The sequence below is a fragment of the Varroa destructor genome, unplaced genomic scaffold (genome assembly GCF_002443255.2).
Source record: "Varroa destructor unplaced genomic scaffold, Vdes_3.0 BEIS01000002.1, whole genome shotgun sequence".
Lineage (NCBI taxonomy): Eukaryota > Metazoa > Arthropoda > Arachnida > Mesostigmata > Varroidae > Varroa > Varroa destructor.
This window is the reverse complement of record NW_019211455.1, coordinates 33,168,701-33,188,302: the sequence shown is the minus strand read 5'-3', so window position 1 is coordinate 33,188,302 and position 19,602 is coordinate 33,168,701. Positions and strand designations below refer to the sequence as shown.

Genomic DNA, 19,602 nt, shown 5'->3' with positions numbered 1-19,602 from the left:
GATAGATGTATATTTGTGTTGTATTACGCGTATTTACTGCAGTATTGGATTATCAAGACTCACAGTATTGGTACGCCAAACCAAAGCAATGATGCGAGCAGATAGTCCTAAAATCGACTTGGATAACTCTCTATTTCTACAGAAAAGTGGCGTTATATTATAGAGAGGTCGCAAGTGTAGTTAGGCACACAGATTTTGTACCCATTATAAATAAGATCAATTGAACCCTTTATTTTTCTGTAAGCACGAGCATCCATGCCAGTATGTGGAAATGAATTGAGCGGATAGCTCGCAAGTGGCATTTGGAAAATTACGGAACTAATAATTATTACTATTATCATTACTATTAACAATAACTCATAGGCACTGATTCGTGCGTCAAGACCTTTATTTCGTCTCATGCTAAGTTAACGTGCGTTGGACTATTGAACAATATGCGCTTGCTTACTTTTCACGAAGATCAACTACGCGTAGTGTCCCTTAAAAATCAGATACGACTATTATCAGCGAACCTAGCTAAAAGAAAGTACTGTTAAAGGGTTTAGCATTTTATCTTTCTGACCTGGATGCAAATGTACATTTAAGAACTACCGAGGTCTGATATCATATCGGGTATCTATACGATCGTATATTTATATAAAAACAGCAACAATTGAAATCTAACATTTTACATGTATATGCATACGTTTTTAGTTTAAATACAAATGTCACGCCCTCGATTAGCTTGTCGAAAATGACTATCTACAAGCCGAACTATGAGTAAACACATCATTTAATGCCTTTTACCATTTCAAGGTATGTGTACGTATTAGGGTCGAGGCACGTGTATGTATTAGGATAGAATTTATTACGTAATGATTGATGGACCAAAAATTAGCAAAAACGGCTGTTTCCATTAGCATCTTGGCGTTTCGACTATATACGAAAATCATATTACACAAGACTAGCTACTGAAGGGTTGATCAAAATCCATACTAGCGATCTCCCTGAGGTTCTTCATTTCTTCATCAAGTTTCAACTGCAGTTCTTTTCGGATATCTCTCAGCAACGCTATTTGAGCCCCAGTACGCATACGGCCATTACGCGCTTCTCGTTCTAAAGCATCTTGTAACATATTCAACTGGGTTCTATAGAAGTGCTCCATTCCCTGTGAAAATCATGTTTAGATGAACACATGTTAAAATAGTAATTACATAAAGCTTGTTTCTGTACGTTGCCATTTTCCCAATTTCGTTGTTTAACTTCGCATAACATTAGATCGATATGTATGTCTCAGCAATATGAGCTTGTGTGTATAATGAAAAATTAACCTGCATATAAATTTCATGTCTGTCCCTTTCTCGTCCCCGTTGTTCTGCTAACTCTCGGTTCAAATCGAGCAATTGGCTTTTTTGCAACCGCATTGCTTCAGTGAAGGTCTCGCGTAATAGACGTTCTTCTGCCAACCTTCGGCGAGCCTCCTTTGAGCGTTCTACACGTTCTATTTCTAACTGAGCATGTGCTAATTGCTGTTCCTGAGTACGTGCAAATTTTCGTATATTCCGCACGCTCGCAGCCACTCCTGAAATACACGACAAAAAGCAAACCAAGAAATGAGAACATGAGGCATATTTAACTGAAATATATCATAAAAATGCCTGTACTTTAGATAATCCAAAAATAAAAAGAAAAAACGTTTCCTTTTCTTTGTACCTTTCTGCGTACTAAGAGCAGATAGTCGAGCTTGTTCACAGAGCTCCTTACGAATCTGTTTGACGCGAGTGGTGTGCCTTTTCAACAGATCCTCATATTCCCTTTCTAGCTTTTTGAGCCCCGCTTCACTTGTCCCATGCGACACCATCCATTGCAGATGCTGGCTGCACTGTTTGCGAAGTACTCGTTCCAAGTGAGGCGAAATTTCCGAAGATTCGGCGACAGCAGACTCTTCATTGTCTACATCGTTATTGTCAATGCAACCTGTTGGAGCGCTAAAAGTACTAAATGAGTAGGCTGGATCAGGCGGAACCATTGGTACGGGTCGTAGAGTTGTTTGCCTATTAGGTATAATAACGTTTTTCTTAAAAACTTTCACGGTCTTGTTGTAAGGTTTAGCTGTTGTAGTTAGCACCTTTTTCTCTTCATCAAATTTGCGCTTGGCAGCCTGAGCTATTTGCCTCATTTCATGTCGGCCATCAGCAGTAGCTGCTTTTACACCATGTTTTGTAATGCTCTGATAGTTTGAACGAAGAATCTTTGAAGGTCGACTGACTTGGGCCGTGCTTGTTTTAGCTTTCACAATGGGATTTGACACTTGTAAATTCTTAGCAGACACAGCGGGACAACTAGGACCAGTTAATGAAACGATCTTCTTTGACGGTGATTGTCTCGTAGAAGCCGCTGCTGATTTATTGTCAGGCACAGTCGTAGTTGGCGCCGAGTCACTCTGAGCGCCACCAATAGGCGCGGTGGGTTCGATCAGTTCCGGCTCAAATGAAAATCGAGCCAAATATTGACACAGCCGACACGGAAGTTGTACTTCTTGCGTTGGCTCCGAAAGACTTGAGGCAAAAGAAGACACATCTGTAAAAAAGAATATGTTTTTCATATGATTGTCAACAAAAATCATGTGATTAAATGATGCATTGATTGCTTAATCCCTTTTTATAAAAGTGTTGGACCGTAATTGAATACAAGTTTACCGGAGGAAATCGAATCGCAGCTACTACAGCTGATCGAAGAAGTAAGAAGACCATTTTTGCGCTTTCCACCTCGGTTCAATGAAGAATCTGCTGATGACGATGTTGAAGTAGAGGATGATGAAAAACTGTGAATCGATCCTACTAAACTTTCGCCTGATGTTTCGGGGGTTCTGTTCCCACTACTAGCCATTGAATTGCTCGACATAGTAGATACGATGGTACTAGTCTCATTATCACGAAGGTGAACGCAAGCTGCTAATATCTCCAACAGATCCTAAAAGGCCATTTTTAAACACTTTACAAATTGCTTTCGAATGATGTGGTTAGGGCGGCTAATACATATATCCCTAAGCCAACCGTGGACATGCGGGCATAGCTTAAATTTTAGGGTTGTCATGCTGCCTTATGGATCTGATGAAAAAATTCTAGATAAGCCCAGTAAGACTCACTCTAGCTGGACTTCCTAGCAGGATCAGGATTAAGTCTTTGATGCTACATCGAAAAAGTGAATCCGAAGACTTGCTTACATAGTAGAAAGAGCAGAAGGCCTTAAAATCACAATACTACTACTCGAGTACCCACGCATTACATGAATGCCAATTTTTATTCAGCTTTCATATATATATATATATATATAGCAGTTAAGAGCACACAATTAAGGCAATATCGGCTGTTTCGCGTACAATATATGCTCACCGCGGTTTGTACGTGCAAGAGCTGAAACAAAAAGTATACCTGAACTGTTTCAGGTTGTCCCTGAAGCAACTCCTTGGCATCAAGGTGGTCCAGTGGTGCGCGTACCACCTCTTCACTGAGTATCCGCAACACATAACGGATGAGTTCCAAAGGAGAGAGATCTTTTGGAATCTGGATAGATGTTAGCGAAGAAAAAAGTACGCCGATAAGCTCAGCGGAGAAGCCGTCTTCAGGCAATGGAACATTTAGTTGAGAACAAAGTTCTTTAAGGAGTTCACCACAATTGCCATTTCCAGTGCATTGAGCGCGCTTGTTCTCCACAGAGCTCGCCAACATGACGTCACTGTTTTACGAATCGCACCTAGAAGTCAATCTTTGGTAATAACCTGTGAAGATGCTTTGTGTACATGGAACATCCACAAAAAGTCCTTTTTCAATAACAACATTTTATTCAGGGCTTGTGGGTGTGATATGGCAGAAACTCGTTAATGTCAAAGATCAAGACATTTATAAGACATGTTCGCATGTGCCAGCGCAGTCACTGATGGTATGTAACATATTTATGTTTTCGAAAATAAAGTGCATTTTTCAGTTATTGGCTTATGCTCGTCCTTTCCTACTGTCCTAAATTGACTCGACAAGAATTACTAATCTACCAGAGAACTTTTGCCTATTATAATTCCCGTTAAATTATACAGAGTACTATATTGCATAAGTTAAATGTACGAAAAATGTATATGTATATAACATAGCGCCGGTTATAGGCACGTCGAAAAAATTTCTAGCCTTTGCGATAATGGATCCTTATTAAACTATGTTCAAAAATAAAGCCTTTACTCTCACCCACAATATGGTTTTTCGAGTAAAGAGTTGATAAATAGTTAAAAATGATGACATCGCTAGAAGGAAGGTGGTAATTTTGAGATTTGCCTACATTAGGTTGATAAAAATAATTAACAAACTTAAAAAACCGTTTAAATTTAGTTGCCTATCCTGAGAACGTGGATCTTGAGTAAATATATATCCGACAATTGTATTTCTGTAAATGATTACAACAGAATAAATTTACTTGACATAACCAAAATATCGACCGCCATTCGTCGGTGCTATGGCTTGCGCTCCAGTAACGGACACCTTCGAGCCTTTTTTTTTGTCTACTCTGCTTCGTTCGTGTGAGCTTACAGTTGTTCTATGTAATCAACATAATTGGTGTGTAACAGTAGACATAATCTAAGGGCCCACAAATGTGTGTATTTTTTTTTTATACAACAGTACACCTGAAAAAAGAGCAAAAAAAAACGAACGGGGCACTAGGAGGACAAAGAACTAGAGCAAGTCTCAAGAGTACAACATGTTGGTTACCTTTTCTTTATAATTGGTTTTTGAAATTCCTAGAGTCACAGTTATGAAATGTCCCCTGGGTTTAATGCAACGGTTACAATTTGATGCTTCAAACAGTTGTTAGCAACGGATCGGTGCCGCCTCTCCCGCGCTTAGAACTAACTCTCTGCTGCTGTTGTTGTACACTAGCGTTCGCACACAACAACAACAAATTCGTACCACGAAGCGTGCCACATTGTGGAGCCCTTATTGACACATGATACATGACCACCCACACCTATCGTCACATATATTTTTATTAGCTTACAAAATATATTCTCACTTAAATTTAAATTGATAACAGAAGTGGGAACAATCCGTTCTAGAAAGGGGTCAAAGTTCCAGCTATATTCTATCAGTATTTAACTTAACTCCACCAGAGATTAGTTTCATGTATGCTGTCACTGGTCAGCAGTTGCTGAAGCTAGTTTAATGCTTGCACCAAAATGCACACCCAACGACATGCTTCACAACACAGACATAAGTAGTGAGCACTAATAGAATATAGATAAATGTGACATAATCCCGTAGAACGCCTAAACGGCGCCGGTCTCTGGTTGGCACATACAACATAATGTATAAATTCGGCTGCTAAATTCGTGTTTTTTTCTTATGCGTTGCATCTAAGAGTATATCGATATATGAACAGATATTTTTTTGGATCTTTTTTACACTACATATAAACAAGTCTACCTGAACTAAACTGCTTAAAATGGCTAAAATGTCTCAAAAAAGCTAATTGCTGTATCTGGATTACTTAATTGACAACTGATATTTTTTTCCAAAGAAGTAGCCGTTCCACCAAACCAAGTGCATCTAAATGACGGGTTGAGTCATTTTGGTAGATTTTTTAAGCTCTTTAAGCCTGAAAGCATTTGAGGGTCTTTTGACTTGTAATATGGAAATCTCATTCGGATTTTTAAAAACAAAAAATCGGCAAAGCAAGGTTTATTTCAGGCAAAGAAAGATTTTGATTTTGGCGAAGATTCGTACAGTGCAAAGAAATTGGATAATAGTCTATTTTCTCTCAAATCGCAAAAACGACACATTATTTTCTAGCATCACGAGCTCTTTGTTCGATTCTAAAAAAACAGGCTTTCTTTTTTAGACTCATGAACACATGCTCGTTGCGATAAACAGCTTACTAAGATCTGTTCCACTTAAAGTGTTGTATCTTGTAGATTTTTTGAAAAATGGGTGGTCAAAGGTTTTGCTTCTGTTAGCAGTAACACACGGTTTAAACTAAGTGTTGAACCGTTTATCGCGCAGATCCTTTGTCACATCGCGTTTAAAATGATACATTTCTTCGTGTACTACACGATTAGTGTAACTAAATAAAGGACCTCTTAAAAAAATTTAAAATAGCGTAGTGTTAGATAAACATACGATGTTTAATAATAAGTCGCATTCATTCTTACTTCATACAGTATGGCCCTTTCCTACATAGTTTGTATATTATCTGTCTTACTACTTCCATAGTTCCAGTTGCTACCAAGATTGCTATGAACAGCAGAAATCGATGTTATGCAAAAAATTTCGAAATTTTAGGCAGGAGACAAGCCAACATGTACTAGAATAACTTGCGTAGAAAAATCAGATCCCGTAGTATCTATTAAAAATCACAACTATATTTGTATAGTTCCAATATAGTTACCTTTGTAACGTGTTTCATTGAAAATCGGGAAGTTTCAAAGCAGATGCTCCATTGAATCTAAAGATACGTAAAAGATTGTTGAAAATGGTAGACATCAATTAATAGCGCAATTAATCTATAGCAAAGAAGTAAACAAGAAGACGAAAGAAAGTGTGAAAGGAAAACGAAAGGAGAATATCGTCTGAATGGTTGACCATATGCTAAAATAGTGACGTTTTAGGGTAGATACAACAAGGAGGCATGTAATAAAATATTAGGTTGGTGCAAAGGTAATAGCGTTTTTCAAATGTCTCTATTTTCGCTTCATCTTTCCAGTGTCTGTTTACTTTGATTACGTAACATTGTAACGTGTGTACTTTGATTACCTAACAAATTGTGTTTCTTCTATTGTTTTTTTCTTGTTGTTTTCTAAAGTCCATTGTAATTTCATAATGTACAGAATAGAATTTAACCTCAAGATGAAGCCTTAAAGATGAATGTCCCTGGCAAAGTTAATTTCAACATTCGCTGGGATTACTTTATACAACGAAAACTTTGTGGAGTGTAACGTACTAATTTCATTCCAAAAAGAACTGCTAAAAATGGTTTGCCAAGTTTAGTGACGGCACTTTGGAATTGGAGATTGCAGCCCGCTTCAGCCGGTCTTTTGAAGTTGACAAGGATTGCTTAAAGCAACCCCTGAACAAACACGACTGACAAACACATCATGAATCGGGCAAAAAAATGATTTGATGTCATATAACTATCATTAGGCATTTTGGATCTATGGTACCTAGACTAATTAAAGAACACGACTTCTGTCTCTCAGGATTCCGTCAGATATCGTACAATAGGTAGCAACAATGACAGATTCGTATACAGAGGTATCGCAAATAGTAAAGTGGTGTAAAAAAAAAGTGAAATAAAAGTGGTGTCTCTACGATAGAATAAAGTAGAGCAAGCAATGGATAGCTTGCTCGAATGGAATAGCTTGGATCGAATGATATGTGTAATCTCAGAGTTATGCCACATTAGTTTTGGATCGGCGTTGGGTGAGCCCAGATAAGTTTTCGAGAGAAAAAGGATATCAACAAGGACTTGTATATGGCCCATTTGCATTAGGTGAGCATTATTATTCAGAAAGAAAAAAGATAAACAACGTAAAAGTCAGTCTTCTCCATAATCACTCTTCTGTCAGATCAGGCATAGCAAAGATCCTCTTGTATCCACCGCATATTCTAAGCCTTGGGTCGGCGGACTACCATTTTTACTATCATTAGCACATTAGCTTGATCACTTATTTTACAATCTAACACTGCAGTACTGTAGTAGTAGTAGTACAAATGTGAAAACACCATACGTATTTAGTATTTTCCGTAGTGGCGCCGGCATTTCATCAGACTAGCCTGTAACCTTTTAAATATTTGAATAGCATTAGTACGTTATCAACGATTTTTCAACTAATTACTGCCGCAGCTAAATACGCGAATACATTGAGTTGAAGAACCAACAATTTGAGGAATTATCTACTCTCGAACTAAATGACAGGAACAGAAATTAATGTATTAGCCAACTTCAAATTGCTTTATTGTGCCCCACCTTTACAATCTCTACTACATATTATGGCTGGTCGAAACCATTAGCCCCAATCATTAAAATTACATAATCACATGACTGGTAAATAATTATCCATTAGTCCTCGTCATCGTCATCCTGTTCAGCTATTTCAAATCCGATTTCGTTATCGCCTTCCTCTTCGGTGTCCAAATCAGGATCGAGGTTTCCCTGTTTGTCTTCTTCTGAATCTTCACTATCTTCATCATCGATTCCTTTCACTTGTCCATTTTCGTCGTCAGCCTTAGTTCTCTGTGATACCCAAGCAACGACAGTTATAGCCGTTAATGAAATACCTAACTAATCCGGTAATCATATCGCTTGAAATAAACATACTGCCAGTCACATTGAAAAATGACGTGTTAGATAAAATGAAAGCAAATGTCATTGTCTGCAAAGCTTAATAAACTGGTCTAAGCCTAACGTTAAACGACAATTTTTTTTGTATGAACAAGTAGAGCTAAATTTATCCTCCACCACCTACATTTTTGTTTTTCTTGTTTTCTGATTGCTTTTTGTTATCGTTCTTCTGATCCTCCCCGCTGTCATAGTTCTCGATAAAATCTTCGTTCGCCGCACGTCTTCGTTCCTCTCGGAGTTTTTGGTATTTTTGTTGATATAGGCATAACGGTGTTTCTCCTGCAAAATGAACAACAGAAAGAGAAGCATGATATAAATTATGAAAAACGCATAGAAAGTGGAGTCTTGGTTCAAAAGGCTGGGTAGCACTTCTTATTGCAAACTGGTACATTATGCTAACGTCTTTAGGCTACTGATCGCCCAAATAAGTGCGTAGTGAAAAATTGGTAAATTCGAAATTATCTGCAACATACCTCTTAGCTGGAGTTCATAAGCGGCTATTTTCTCAAGTTCCTTTAACGCCAATCCAGACTGTTCCCGTTTTCCGTTAATAAACCGGCTATTCTCAGAGATTTTGTCCAATAGCTGTTTTAGCTATGCAGTGATAAACAAATACACAATTGTGTGTTATTTCGCTCTGCCGCGTATTATAACATTTTTAGTAGGCCATTTTAGTGTTACGATAATCCGCAAGTTCTTGCTTACCGTTGTTTGATGCTTTACGACGCCAAGTTTAAGCCTTTTCAACTCAACGACTGTGGCAATCACTATCTCAGGAAAGGACATAAGGTGACTTACACCTGAAATAAGTCCAAATAGTTCATGACATAACCGGTTCTATCATATATATATATATATATATATATGTATTACTGGTTCCGACCAATGGAGGGTACATTGTGCCCTTTAGCCCGCCGGATCATCGCTAGTCGCCGGCGGTCGAATCTCGTCCTGCTACATTTTTAGTTGCAGCGGTGGGATCCAGGAAAATATGTATGGACAGTATGCAACATATTGATGGGGTCAGAGCCTTGTTTATAACGGCAGCCGTCATGGTAAACGGTTGGAGAAGATTACACACTTACTACATACCCACGTTGTTGCAAGAAGAAGTTGTATAAGTCATCGTACCCATATAAACTGTTATGGAAAGCCATGCCCCATTAATTAAGGCCGCGGAGTCGTAGACCCATTTTCCGCAATAAGCCGACATGCCGATATTCGTTTTTTATAACCGATACTGCGTGGGCCGCATATATTGGAACGAGCTAGCTATGCTTTGTCGTCGCCCAGCAAAGGCCAGCGCTTATTCCGTCTCTTCTGTTACATTATATATATATATATATATAAGATAGGCCATCTAAATCCGGGCGGTTTCTTATGAGCTGTTCTTACCACTTTATCTAAACAAAGACAAGTATCTAATGAAACGTCTTGCATGCGATAGGAGCGTTATTCCTAATAATCGTGTTAATTCATTTATTATTCACTGCGATTATATTTTCAATTCAGAACCTAATTCACCTGCAAGTAACTTGCACAAAATCTCTTCCTTAATCGGCAATTCTATAATGGTAACCGTGCGTCAAGCGATACTGGTAGCTCAAATATAAATCAAATTTGATTTGAACAAAATTTTATTAGTATTTGAGTTACACTATCAAAAACTTTCACCGGTAATACTGAAAGGTAATACTGAAAACTATCTCTATACAGGTCCACAACAAACTATTCTAACATAAGAGAAAATCACTGTACTGTTTATAACTAATTAAAAAGATTTGCTAGATACCCTCAAGATGGTACCAGGAGACAACAAGCAGCACGATATCTATCACAATCTCTTTCGTTAAAGCACTAATCATCACTTGTGTGTCGTAAAGCTCGTGGAAACCCGTGGAAATGTTATGCTGTTTCACTCATTGTTCCTAACTGTAAAAATCCTTATCGATCACTGTAAATTTTTATTACCATGCCCTCATGTTTGTCTTGGGGACTTCTTTTGCTGGGGGCTTAAAGAGACGGCACGGATCCTCGGACAGTGATGGTGAGTCGGCTAAGAGGTACGTGAGCCGATTTGGGCTCATTATGTGTTTTTTTGAGAAAGGAGACTTTGACGGAATTGAATTATCCGAGGTTTTCTATTGTAAAATCTCTCTCCAAATAACGCGTGTATCATACAGTAGTCGGATCTACCTTTAAGGTCGTACAAGCTGAGAGCGGTTGCAAGCCGTTAGGCGATTTGATCAAAATGCGGCCAGCACTGGCTTTCTGCGTCACTGACGTGCGATATGAAACCTCTACTATTTGTGGATAAAAGCAATCCCGAGTACGGAAACCAATTTACAAGACAAGAAACGACTCAGCGGGATTCAAAATATCAGTGTACCATCGTTCAGTCTCCCTTTTAAACCTTATCGCCTTTGTCTTGGTCAGGTTTCCAGTCAGCCCAAAGTCAGGGACTGCCGCGTAAGCTGGCTGCACTTACAACCTGTTCGACACTTATGCCATCAAGTTGTTGACCTCCTGGACCGTTTTATTTGACCAGGGGGGCCCTACAGCAAGATGAAGAACACGAATGGGCTTAGGTTAACCCTCTGAACCGATTGTTTGCCTGAAAAGCGGGATTTCGGCCATCCCTTCATCGATAATTATTCTCCTCTCTTGTGGAATCGCAGCGAGAAGGTTGAGCACAGTTCCCAGCTTAACCAGCGTAAGCATAACCTGATCCCTGGGCGCCGAGTCAGCGGCTGCCTTAAAATTGTCAAACATTTCCGTGTAGCATATTGAGTGGCGTGGCTAATACTACCTTGATGTCAGTCATTAGAACCATGCACATGGTTGCTGTAGAGTGTTACGAGACCTATGTCGCTCCATTGGGATAGCGTATATGCTTTCACAGTAGCTGTTCGATCTACTGGGTAGCAAGGCGGAGCGTAGCTTACAATAAACAATTTTTTTCGCTGTTCTCCACCCTGATAACGGCACAGTTGGGTCGCCTAACAAGGAAGCATCTCTGTGCTGGGCCCAGAGTGCAGCGATATGTAAACATCGATTAAAAAGTGCCACTTATCACGGTACCAGACCATTAGCGCGTTTAACATGCTCAGTTCATATGCTGTTTGCGTCGGTGGCTTCCTTATTGCGTAGGCTTCAAAGATCTTCTGATGCAAACACCTCCATGTGACTTTAAAGGCAGAGGAGTGATTTTCGCATCCCTCCATTAAAACTAAATTAATACTATTAATGTAGTTTTGGAGGGACCGAAACAGATGACCGTCTGATAGGCTATACGGCGGATGCATCGAAATTTCTTATCCAACATCGATTTCTGCCAGGTAACTAAAGGTGTGCCTAGTCTGACATTGTCATAGTAAAAAACGATACTTTTTTTGCTCATAACTCCGGTCGATTCTTTAAGTGGCTTAAAATTGCTTATCGGCGTTTTGTTTCTCTACGGTATCACTGCGGTTCACATATTCGTCTTGCTCAGCTTTTGCAATAGTTTCTTCAACTTTTCCCGTAATTGATCGACCTTTAGGAGGAGCATCCGTGATACCGAAATTTCCAGGGCAAAAGCGACAAAACTATCTTTAGGTCGTTTATTCAGAAAACGCATCTTAACCATAAACAGCGCAAATTTCTGAACCTGGACAGTTTATGTGCCTTTACCACAATACGACGAATCTTTACGAACATTCTGCTCGTCTTGAAGGCCCTCTACTTCAAACCCGAATACAGGCATTCTAACAATTTTAACACATCTTTTAGCACATTATTTTATATTTCTACTACGTTAGAAAGCAATAACTACAACAGTCACTGCGGCAGTCATTCCAATTATTTTATAGGCTCATACCAGAATACTCTATATAATATGCTTATTATATAAATATCATATAAATACGTGAATCGCATAAAGGTGTACAGTTAAATCAATTTTTTTTTTGTAATGACTTACAGTTTTCCTGCTATTTAAAGATGAGAAATAAAAAATCTCAATCTGTGAGGAAGCCTTTTTTCAAGCCATCCGGTGACCTTTAGCGCACCTTGTATGAATTTTTTGTGAGGGACTGAATTGTTGAACGGAGAATAATAATGGATCGTGTAGCGGTAAATGCATTCATATCTTAACTGCATCCAAACTTGCAGCTATTTATTATGCATTAATATATGTATATTTTATATATTAGTGCACCACTCCAGATATATTTTGATCAACGCAGCGGCCTTAACGATAATTAACGGGCCTTACCTAGAGACCAGTATTTATGTCAAGCCTCGTCAAAGTAAATAATAAATTTAAAAAAAAAGAAGATTACTCAATATTTTATATTGTGTTAAGAAATTTCTTTCGATGATCCAGTAAGGTTATTTTCCACTAAACATTGTGAATAACATATATCTATGCTTCACTGAACCCAAGATACAGGGTTACAAATGTCCCAAGTTGTCTGTCACATTCTACGCCCCATGATGCTTAAGGCCTTGGCTAACGTTATTTAATCTGGTTAGGTTAATTCTTTATTACTTTATGATAATATTATATGAATGAACTATATGATAATGATTTAAATATTTTTTTCTAAGGGCTTAAACCACTATCCTTGCAACGAACACAAATGCCTGTGGCAAGGTAGGGACGAACTTCAAAAATATTGCGAGTATTAAGTATAATCAGATTCATCTTCGTCAAACCTAACTACAAAACCAGCTGAAATTAAGAACGTTCTAAAAATCGCTGTTTCTAAACTGGGGCTCGAACCTAAGACATCGAAATTTCATTTTGAGTCCAACGCCCTGCTCGCTACTTCAAACTAGCAGTTAATTCCATGTACACCCTATGATAATACTATGAATAGGACGGAGAGCCACTGTCATGAACGTAATTACTATTAACTGGTAAATAAACTGTGTTGAATAAAACTTTCACCTTAACGGTACAATATTTAAAAACATTTACTGACCTGTAAGATACCCAAGTGCCATATCTTGAAAGCTTTCCATTACGGCATCTCGAAACGCGCTTTCCTTAGACTGCTTATCACTGACGCGCAAAGCACATGACAGATTCATAGGTTTTATCGATGCTACCTAATTAAGCGGACAGATAGAAAACGAACATGCTACATATTTAAACATTACTTAAGCTTACTAAGTGCTAAAGTATAGATATTTATAATTTTCTAGTTTTCATATGTGAGGTTCAATTAGTTGGCATATTATCCTCATAGACCATTCAACGACGTTAAGACAGTGGTGATATTTTATATAACAATTATCCTGGGCACGATTTGTTGCTCCTGATATTATTATCACAACAATTCTGCTGTACAAGTTGGTGAACTTACCTTAGGTTTCTTATTCCAGCGAATTTGTTTAAGTGTAGCAACCAACATTGGCATTATCGGGACAAAAGTCTGCGTATCGGTGGAAAGTTCTATCAATCCGCGGATCACATGGAGCCGTAGAGGAATATATTTTTCAGTTGGCATAAGATTTAGTACCCCAATCGACACCTGCAGACAAAACTTTTACTGCTTAACGGAATTAGTTATATTTGGGATATGCTATATACCGATATACCAATATGTGATTTTTAAAGTGTCTCGACCTTTTCTTTGCAGCAACACTGTTACTGGAATATGGCTATCTTAGTAATTAATCAATAGTTATAAAAGAAAAATACTATCTATAAAAATAAAATACCTCGCCAGACGCATCGTACAAATTCGGCAATATTATTAGCAAATGATACCTGGACAACAGGATAAATTAGCGGTTGCATCGCTGCTATACGGATCGTGGCCAACAGATGGCACCAGAGAAGAAGCGAATGCACAAATTGCCAGTTGTAAACTGTTTTGTGGGAGTCCTTCTTTTTCACCGTCATCGCAGTTCGCAATGTAATTGCCAGCTGACTGAAAAGTTGTTCGTTACATTTCAACACCAGCATTAACACAGCCATCGACGGCAGTTAAGAGCGAATTAACGGAGACCGTTTGATACAACATGTGCAGGTAAAGTGTTCTGATTGAGTATTGCCTTTGTTTACTTTACATGTGTGCCCATACCCACGAATTCTTCACCAATTCAAAGGTAGCAATAGAGAATAAGTTTGGGGATCTTATAAAGCATGCAAATTAATTCTAGTGGCAGTTTTATTGAGCTTTAATGAGCAAAACCTCTTACCGCTCTTACCGTATATAGAGGAAGGAATGCTGGTAGGCGACGTTCGGTCGAAGCGCGTAAGCTTCTACCAAACTCCTCCGCATAAACGAAATTAGCGGCCATGTCTGAGGAGAAGTGAATTTCGAATTGGCTATATATGAGAGGTACATTGCCTTAAGGACTTCTTGGAAGGTAATATCATCTCCGGATCGAATTAGGCGAATTAAACACAGAAATGAAACAATGCGAACGCTCTCCTCTCCGGTGGACCACAGACGCGACAGAGTCTTCAAAAGACGCTTCTCAATCTGCAATCAAAAAGTTCACTCAGTTAGAAGCTCTATTTTATTGCCACATTTGACAATCACCTAAGACATGAATTTTTTCGTATAATACTCGCACAGATTGTTCCCAAAAGTAACATATCCACTTTATATTTTTCGTGCATTTCGAAAACTCTTGAAAAGTTACAAGTAAACCCGAAGAGTGACTGCTACTTTTACATCAGGCGAACATATAGAAACACTATGGGCGCCATGTAGTAATACTATCGCCAGCGCCAAAACAGAAAAAACGTCCTAGGTGTTTCTTGGCATAATCGGTTAAAAGAATTTCAAGGCCAGTGATGATTTAGTATGGAAACTCAGAGGATAGCTCCACGGAAAGTATAAATAAGTTTGTCACTAAATCATGTGTCTTGACTCATCGGTACGCATTTAAATTCAATAAATTTTAAACGAATTCGGCAACAGCGGTAAAACGATTGATAACAGTTTTCGCTCGAATGCTTTTTTGTTTACCTAATATACAGCTTACGAGTAACATTATTTACAACGAGAAATATTATGCCGTGTTGCGCTTACTTACCTGCGGTCTGGAGCGAACAAATGGTAACAGAAGGAGGACGTGTCGCAATAGTGAAAGAAGCAACTTTTGATGAGTTATACACCCAATCAACTTGAGCAGATCAGCCATGTATAACGTGATGGGGTTTTTCACCTTACGCCAAAGATGCCCTGAGATCCGGACCCAAAGTTACCTTGTTCATTCTAATTCCTTTTACGATGTTAAAACTATTTTTATATAAGTTTTTTTTTCGTTGTAGGTATAAGCACAAGTTTAATAAATGTTTTCTATGGTTTCTCTATATTCCACAGAACTCGCCTCTGGGGACTCCATTTCTCTAATCATTTCTGCCGAAATAGCTGGGGTTTTTAATATGAGAAACGTTACTCAATTCAAATTAGCTACCATAATTTGTAGTAAATTAAACCCAGAGAGCAATGTTTTAAACACACCTTTGGTCGGATCAATCATCTTTGAACCATCTTTCGGAACTGACGGTGGCGGGAGTTTCATAACCTGCGCAAATAATGAAGTCAATCAATTATCTTATTCTTCACACTAATTATAAATTCTACTCTGTTAATTAAAATAAACGAATAAATATAACGTAGCTTGTCTTCCTTTTTTTCTTTCTTTAGGCTTATCTTTATAAAATTTTCCAGTACACACATATACATTTATACAGATAGATCGTAATGTGTCCTCTAATCCAAATTGCCAAATCACCAGAGGAAACAACAATAATGGCAGAAGTGGCCTGAATAGCGAAGGGAAATAGTATGGTTGATAGTTCGTAGACCAACTAATGCATTAATTTAGGTTATTCCTTTCATGCAATAATAATAATAATAATACTAATCATAATTGAGAGTCATATGAAAATATATCAGCTTCTAAAATATTGAATAGTTATTAATAAATAATCTTTTCTGCACCAAAAGTCAGTTTGTATTAGGTCCCAAGCAAGTCATACCTTGTGCACAACCGGAACCAAGTCTTGAAGGCAGGCAGAGACAACGGCATTAAAAAGTCGTTGCCCCTTAATTATGTATTTCTGCTTCGCGCTATTCTGGTCTCCTGAAGCTTCACATACTGCGCCATTGAACATTTGCGTTAGACGCTTAATCTGCAAAACAGCGTGCATGCATTAAAAATATATTGATTCAAGCCTATATGCTAGACTGTTATAATTTACCGAAAACTCAAGTCCCCGTTGGCTAGCCACACACTTCTAATACTACGTTAGCGAGAGCTTAAACCGCTACGAGGTTCAACTAAATAGAACACACGCAGGATGTGTCAAGTCGTAACGTGAGTCCAAACCGTTTCTTTACCTAACAAGAAGACAGTTTCTATTTCGAGACCACGCAATATTATGTATTCCACGATGCCACGATCTTGTCCTGTCTCACGACCGATTTATTTACTCATTTTCGTCCGAAACTTTCATGTCTGGCGATGAAAAACTGGTTTTCGATCGGCTTTTGAGCTCATCATGCAAGCAGTCTTTTTTTTAAATTAAAAAACGTAGATCGAATGTGCCTGTTGATGGTCCTATGATTTCTGTCTATCGGTTCGTCCAATTCACGAGTTGCTTGCCAGTTGCCTCCCTTTAAAAGTGTTCTTACGCGGTTCTCATCGACTGCAAATGCGCAACCGAGGCAGAGTGCATCCTTCAGTTTGGAGATACTATTATTGAAATCTAACAGATCATTTTGGAGTAGTTTTTGTCAGTTGTAGAAACTTTGCTGCACACGGTACATATATGCTGTATTGTTTCGGCAGCTTTTTGGCCTCCGGAAAGGCAAAATAAGGCAAGTATCGAAAACGCATTTTTTAAAACCTGATTTCCATCTTCGAAGTCTAAATTCTGATGTGCAATTTCCCACGATGTTATGGCGGATTTGCAGAGAAGGGAGAAAAGAGGTTTTCGAATGATGTCTAGAAATAGATAAGCAATAGGAAGGGTTCAGGGAAAACTTACTATGTTATACCATAATACAGTCTATATTCAACATAATTATATAAAGGCTTTCAACCTGACAAAAAAATACTATCATCAGCAGGATTAAATGTATAAAATAGATGATTAGGACACTAAGCATGTTAGCAATGATCAGAGTGTGATAAAATAGTAAATACGTATTGTCTTGGCATCAGCAATCATGACGCCTACCTGGTTCGTGTTAGGTTTGTTACGAAGATGCTCGAGAAAACTGCGCAGTTTTTTTTCGGTAACAATCTGCGTGTCCATATCAATAAGTTCATCTTCACCGATATCCGATAGCTCAATTTGGTCCAAAGCCTCATCTTCTGAATCGGCCTGCACAACTGACACACGGGGTTTGGCAATAACCTATAATAGTGGTTCCATAAAACGAATATGATACGCAAAGATTCATAATTAATCATCATAAATATGCTTCTAGCATGCTGCTGTATTTCATACTTAACATATTTAGAGGACTAACAGCAATCAAGCATATAAAAATGTAGAAATGACTTCTCGTTCAAACAAACCTCATCGTCAGATTCTACATCTTCAATATCGTCATCATCCGTCCCTTGAAGCCCAACACTTTCATCTAAGTGTTTATCGCTCTTTTCCGAAAGGTGTGATGTAGCAAACGTAGCCTGCTGTCGTTTGAGAACTTTGAACCGTTGTTTTTTTGTCTGGCCCCGTCCAGCCTAAAATAGAGCCATCAAAATCAGCATTAACATGTGGTCGTTTTATCTAACATTTTCTATTAGCTTTACCCTCAACGCGACTGCACTACACGGGCTATTCTCCGCTAAGTGTTACCGATTACTTGGGTTACCTGTGAAGTCTTTGTGCCATTCGTCTTTTTGGTTCCATTGATTCCAGTTTTCTGAGTAGTTCTCTTCGTCGAAGATTCTTCCGACAACGTATCTCTATCATGCTCAGTGCTCAACTTCTTCTCCTTCTTAGCCTGAAACGCACTCGAATTATTATGCTGTTAGTGACTTGTGTGAAGTTCGTATAGCGGACAGCGTAACATGTCAGCTCATACGCCGAGTAATAATACACAATCTTCCAATACACTCTTACATAAAATCGAGCTACTATATATTAGCATTAAGCAAAATACTAAAAATAAAGCATTATTTGGTTAAATCAAAATGCATACATTGCGATATTTCATTTATTTCATATGATATGATAAATAATATACAGGATTGCATTTTCTGATAACATCGCCAATGGTCAGCAAGTATTCTTATGATCGTAATTATTCATTTGAATCTGAAAGCATCAACAAACTGCTTACGCTATGAAATTCTATTCACAACTTATGAGATGTTTTTAAACGCATCCACATACAATTTTAACTTAAGTTTGTAAATCCAAATTTTATGAAATCCATTATAGGACGTTAATAAAGCTAAATATCCCAATATTTGTTGCACGACAATCCTTTTGACACATCCACGAACCGCATATTGCCATTCAGAAATCGGTGAGAACTTGATTGTGTAAATGTGCTGGCTATCACCAGTTTAATTAAACTGGTGGTAATTTTTCTCGAGTGATTACCATGAGTAACTATGCACATTTAATATCGAAGAAACCAATCGGACTGCAAAAGAGGTCTACGTGTTAACGGTTAGCAGGAGAGGCAGACTTTTATACAATATTGAGCTACCTTCGACCGCGCGCCGCTTTGAGCTTTTGTGTCGTCGTCGTCGTCTGAACTGAAACCTTTCTTCATGAACTCAGCTAATGACATATGTGCCATTTGAGAATTTTCGTCGAACTCATGTTCATTTCGACCAGAAGTCTCAGCCTTACGTTTGCGAGAAGTCTGCATATCGGAGACCATCACCTTCAACACTCCAACTCGAAATCCTGCACAACTGCCGGATGGCTATCTCCACTCAGCAAGCCGATGCTGGGTCCTACTGAGCACGTGTGTTCAATGTTTATTGCGCACTGATTACTGCCGATGGCGTAGTGAGCGCCACTAACCATTCGCGTTGTTTGTTCAGTCAAAAGCTGGCCGCATTTTGCCGCCATCGCGAAACGGAACAGCGCAAAGATGTTCGCTTCTTATTTCTATAGTTTGCAAACAAGTAACCCGAAAAAGCATTGGGATTTAAACATGAATAAAATGTTTAATCTAGAATATTTGTTTCCCGAATCGAGCTGTAGTAAGTGGATTTAGAAATGTCGCACTGCTGTCGGACCTGTCTGCTCGCCGTTGC

General features: G+C 38.5%; 2 protein-coding genes and 1 long non-coding RNA gene across 8 annotated transcripts; 1 reads left to right on the top strand and 2 right to left on the bottom strand.

Annotated features, from left to right (window-relative positions):
* Positions 1–370: 370 nt before the first annotated feature.
* On the bottom strand, positions 371–5,299 carry LOC111245724 (uncharacterized). 5 transcript variants are annotated; one of them, XM_086979019.1, is made up of 6 exons: positions 4,737–5,299; positions 3,414–3,771; positions 2,679–2,952; positions 1,693–2,559; positions 1,311–1,561; positions 371–1,147 (listed from the first exon to the last, which is right to left on the bottom strand). In XM_086979019.1, exons 2-6 carry the CDS (start codon positions 3,708–3,710, stop codon positions 944–946), a joined length of 1,893 nt encoding a protein of 630 aa, XP_086835145.1. In that variant the 5' UTR covers positions 3,711–3,771; positions 4,737–5,299; the 3' UTR covers positions 371–943. The 5 variants fall into 5 exon arrangements, with proteins under 5 accessions (XP_086835145.1, XP_086835147.1, XP_086835144.1 ...); XM_086979021.1 differs by having other exon boundaries at positions 3,414–3,760; XM_086979018.1 differs by having other exon boundaries at positions 3,414–3,747.
* Positions 5,300–7,944: 2,645 nt separating this feature from the next.
* On the bottom strand, positions 7,945–19,395 carry Noc2 (Nucleolar complex protein 2). Its single transcript, XM_022793020.2, has 15 exons — positions 19,044–19,395; positions 18,198–18,329; positions 17,899–18,066; positions 17,555–17,734; positions 16,352–16,504; positions 15,831–15,894; positions 15,400–15,548; positions 14,563–14,840; positions 14,120–14,282; positions 13,713–13,880; positions 13,329–13,455; positions 9,067–9,161; positions 8,835–8,955; positions 8,486–8,640; positions 7,945–8,253 (listed from the first exon to the last, which is right to left on the bottom strand). The coding sequence occupies exons 1-15, from the start codon at positions 19,218–19,220 to the stop codon at positions 8,080–8,082; spliced, it is 2,304 nt and encodes a 767-aa protein (XP_022648755.1). The 5' UTR covers positions 19,221–19,395; the 3' UTR covers positions 7,945–8,079.
* On the top strand, positions 10,370–15,984 carry LOC147757692 (uncharacterized). 2 transcript variants are annotated; one of them, XR_015322103.1, is made up of 3 exons: positions 10,370–10,424; positions 12,325–14,381; positions 15,690–15,984. It is a non-coding gene; the product is annotated as an uncharacterized LOC147757692 (long non-coding RNA). The 2 variants fall into 2 exon arrangements; XR_015322102.1 differs by having other exon boundaries at positions 10,375–12,474; positions 13,989–14,381.
* Positions 19,396–19,602: the final 207 nt, after the last annotated feature.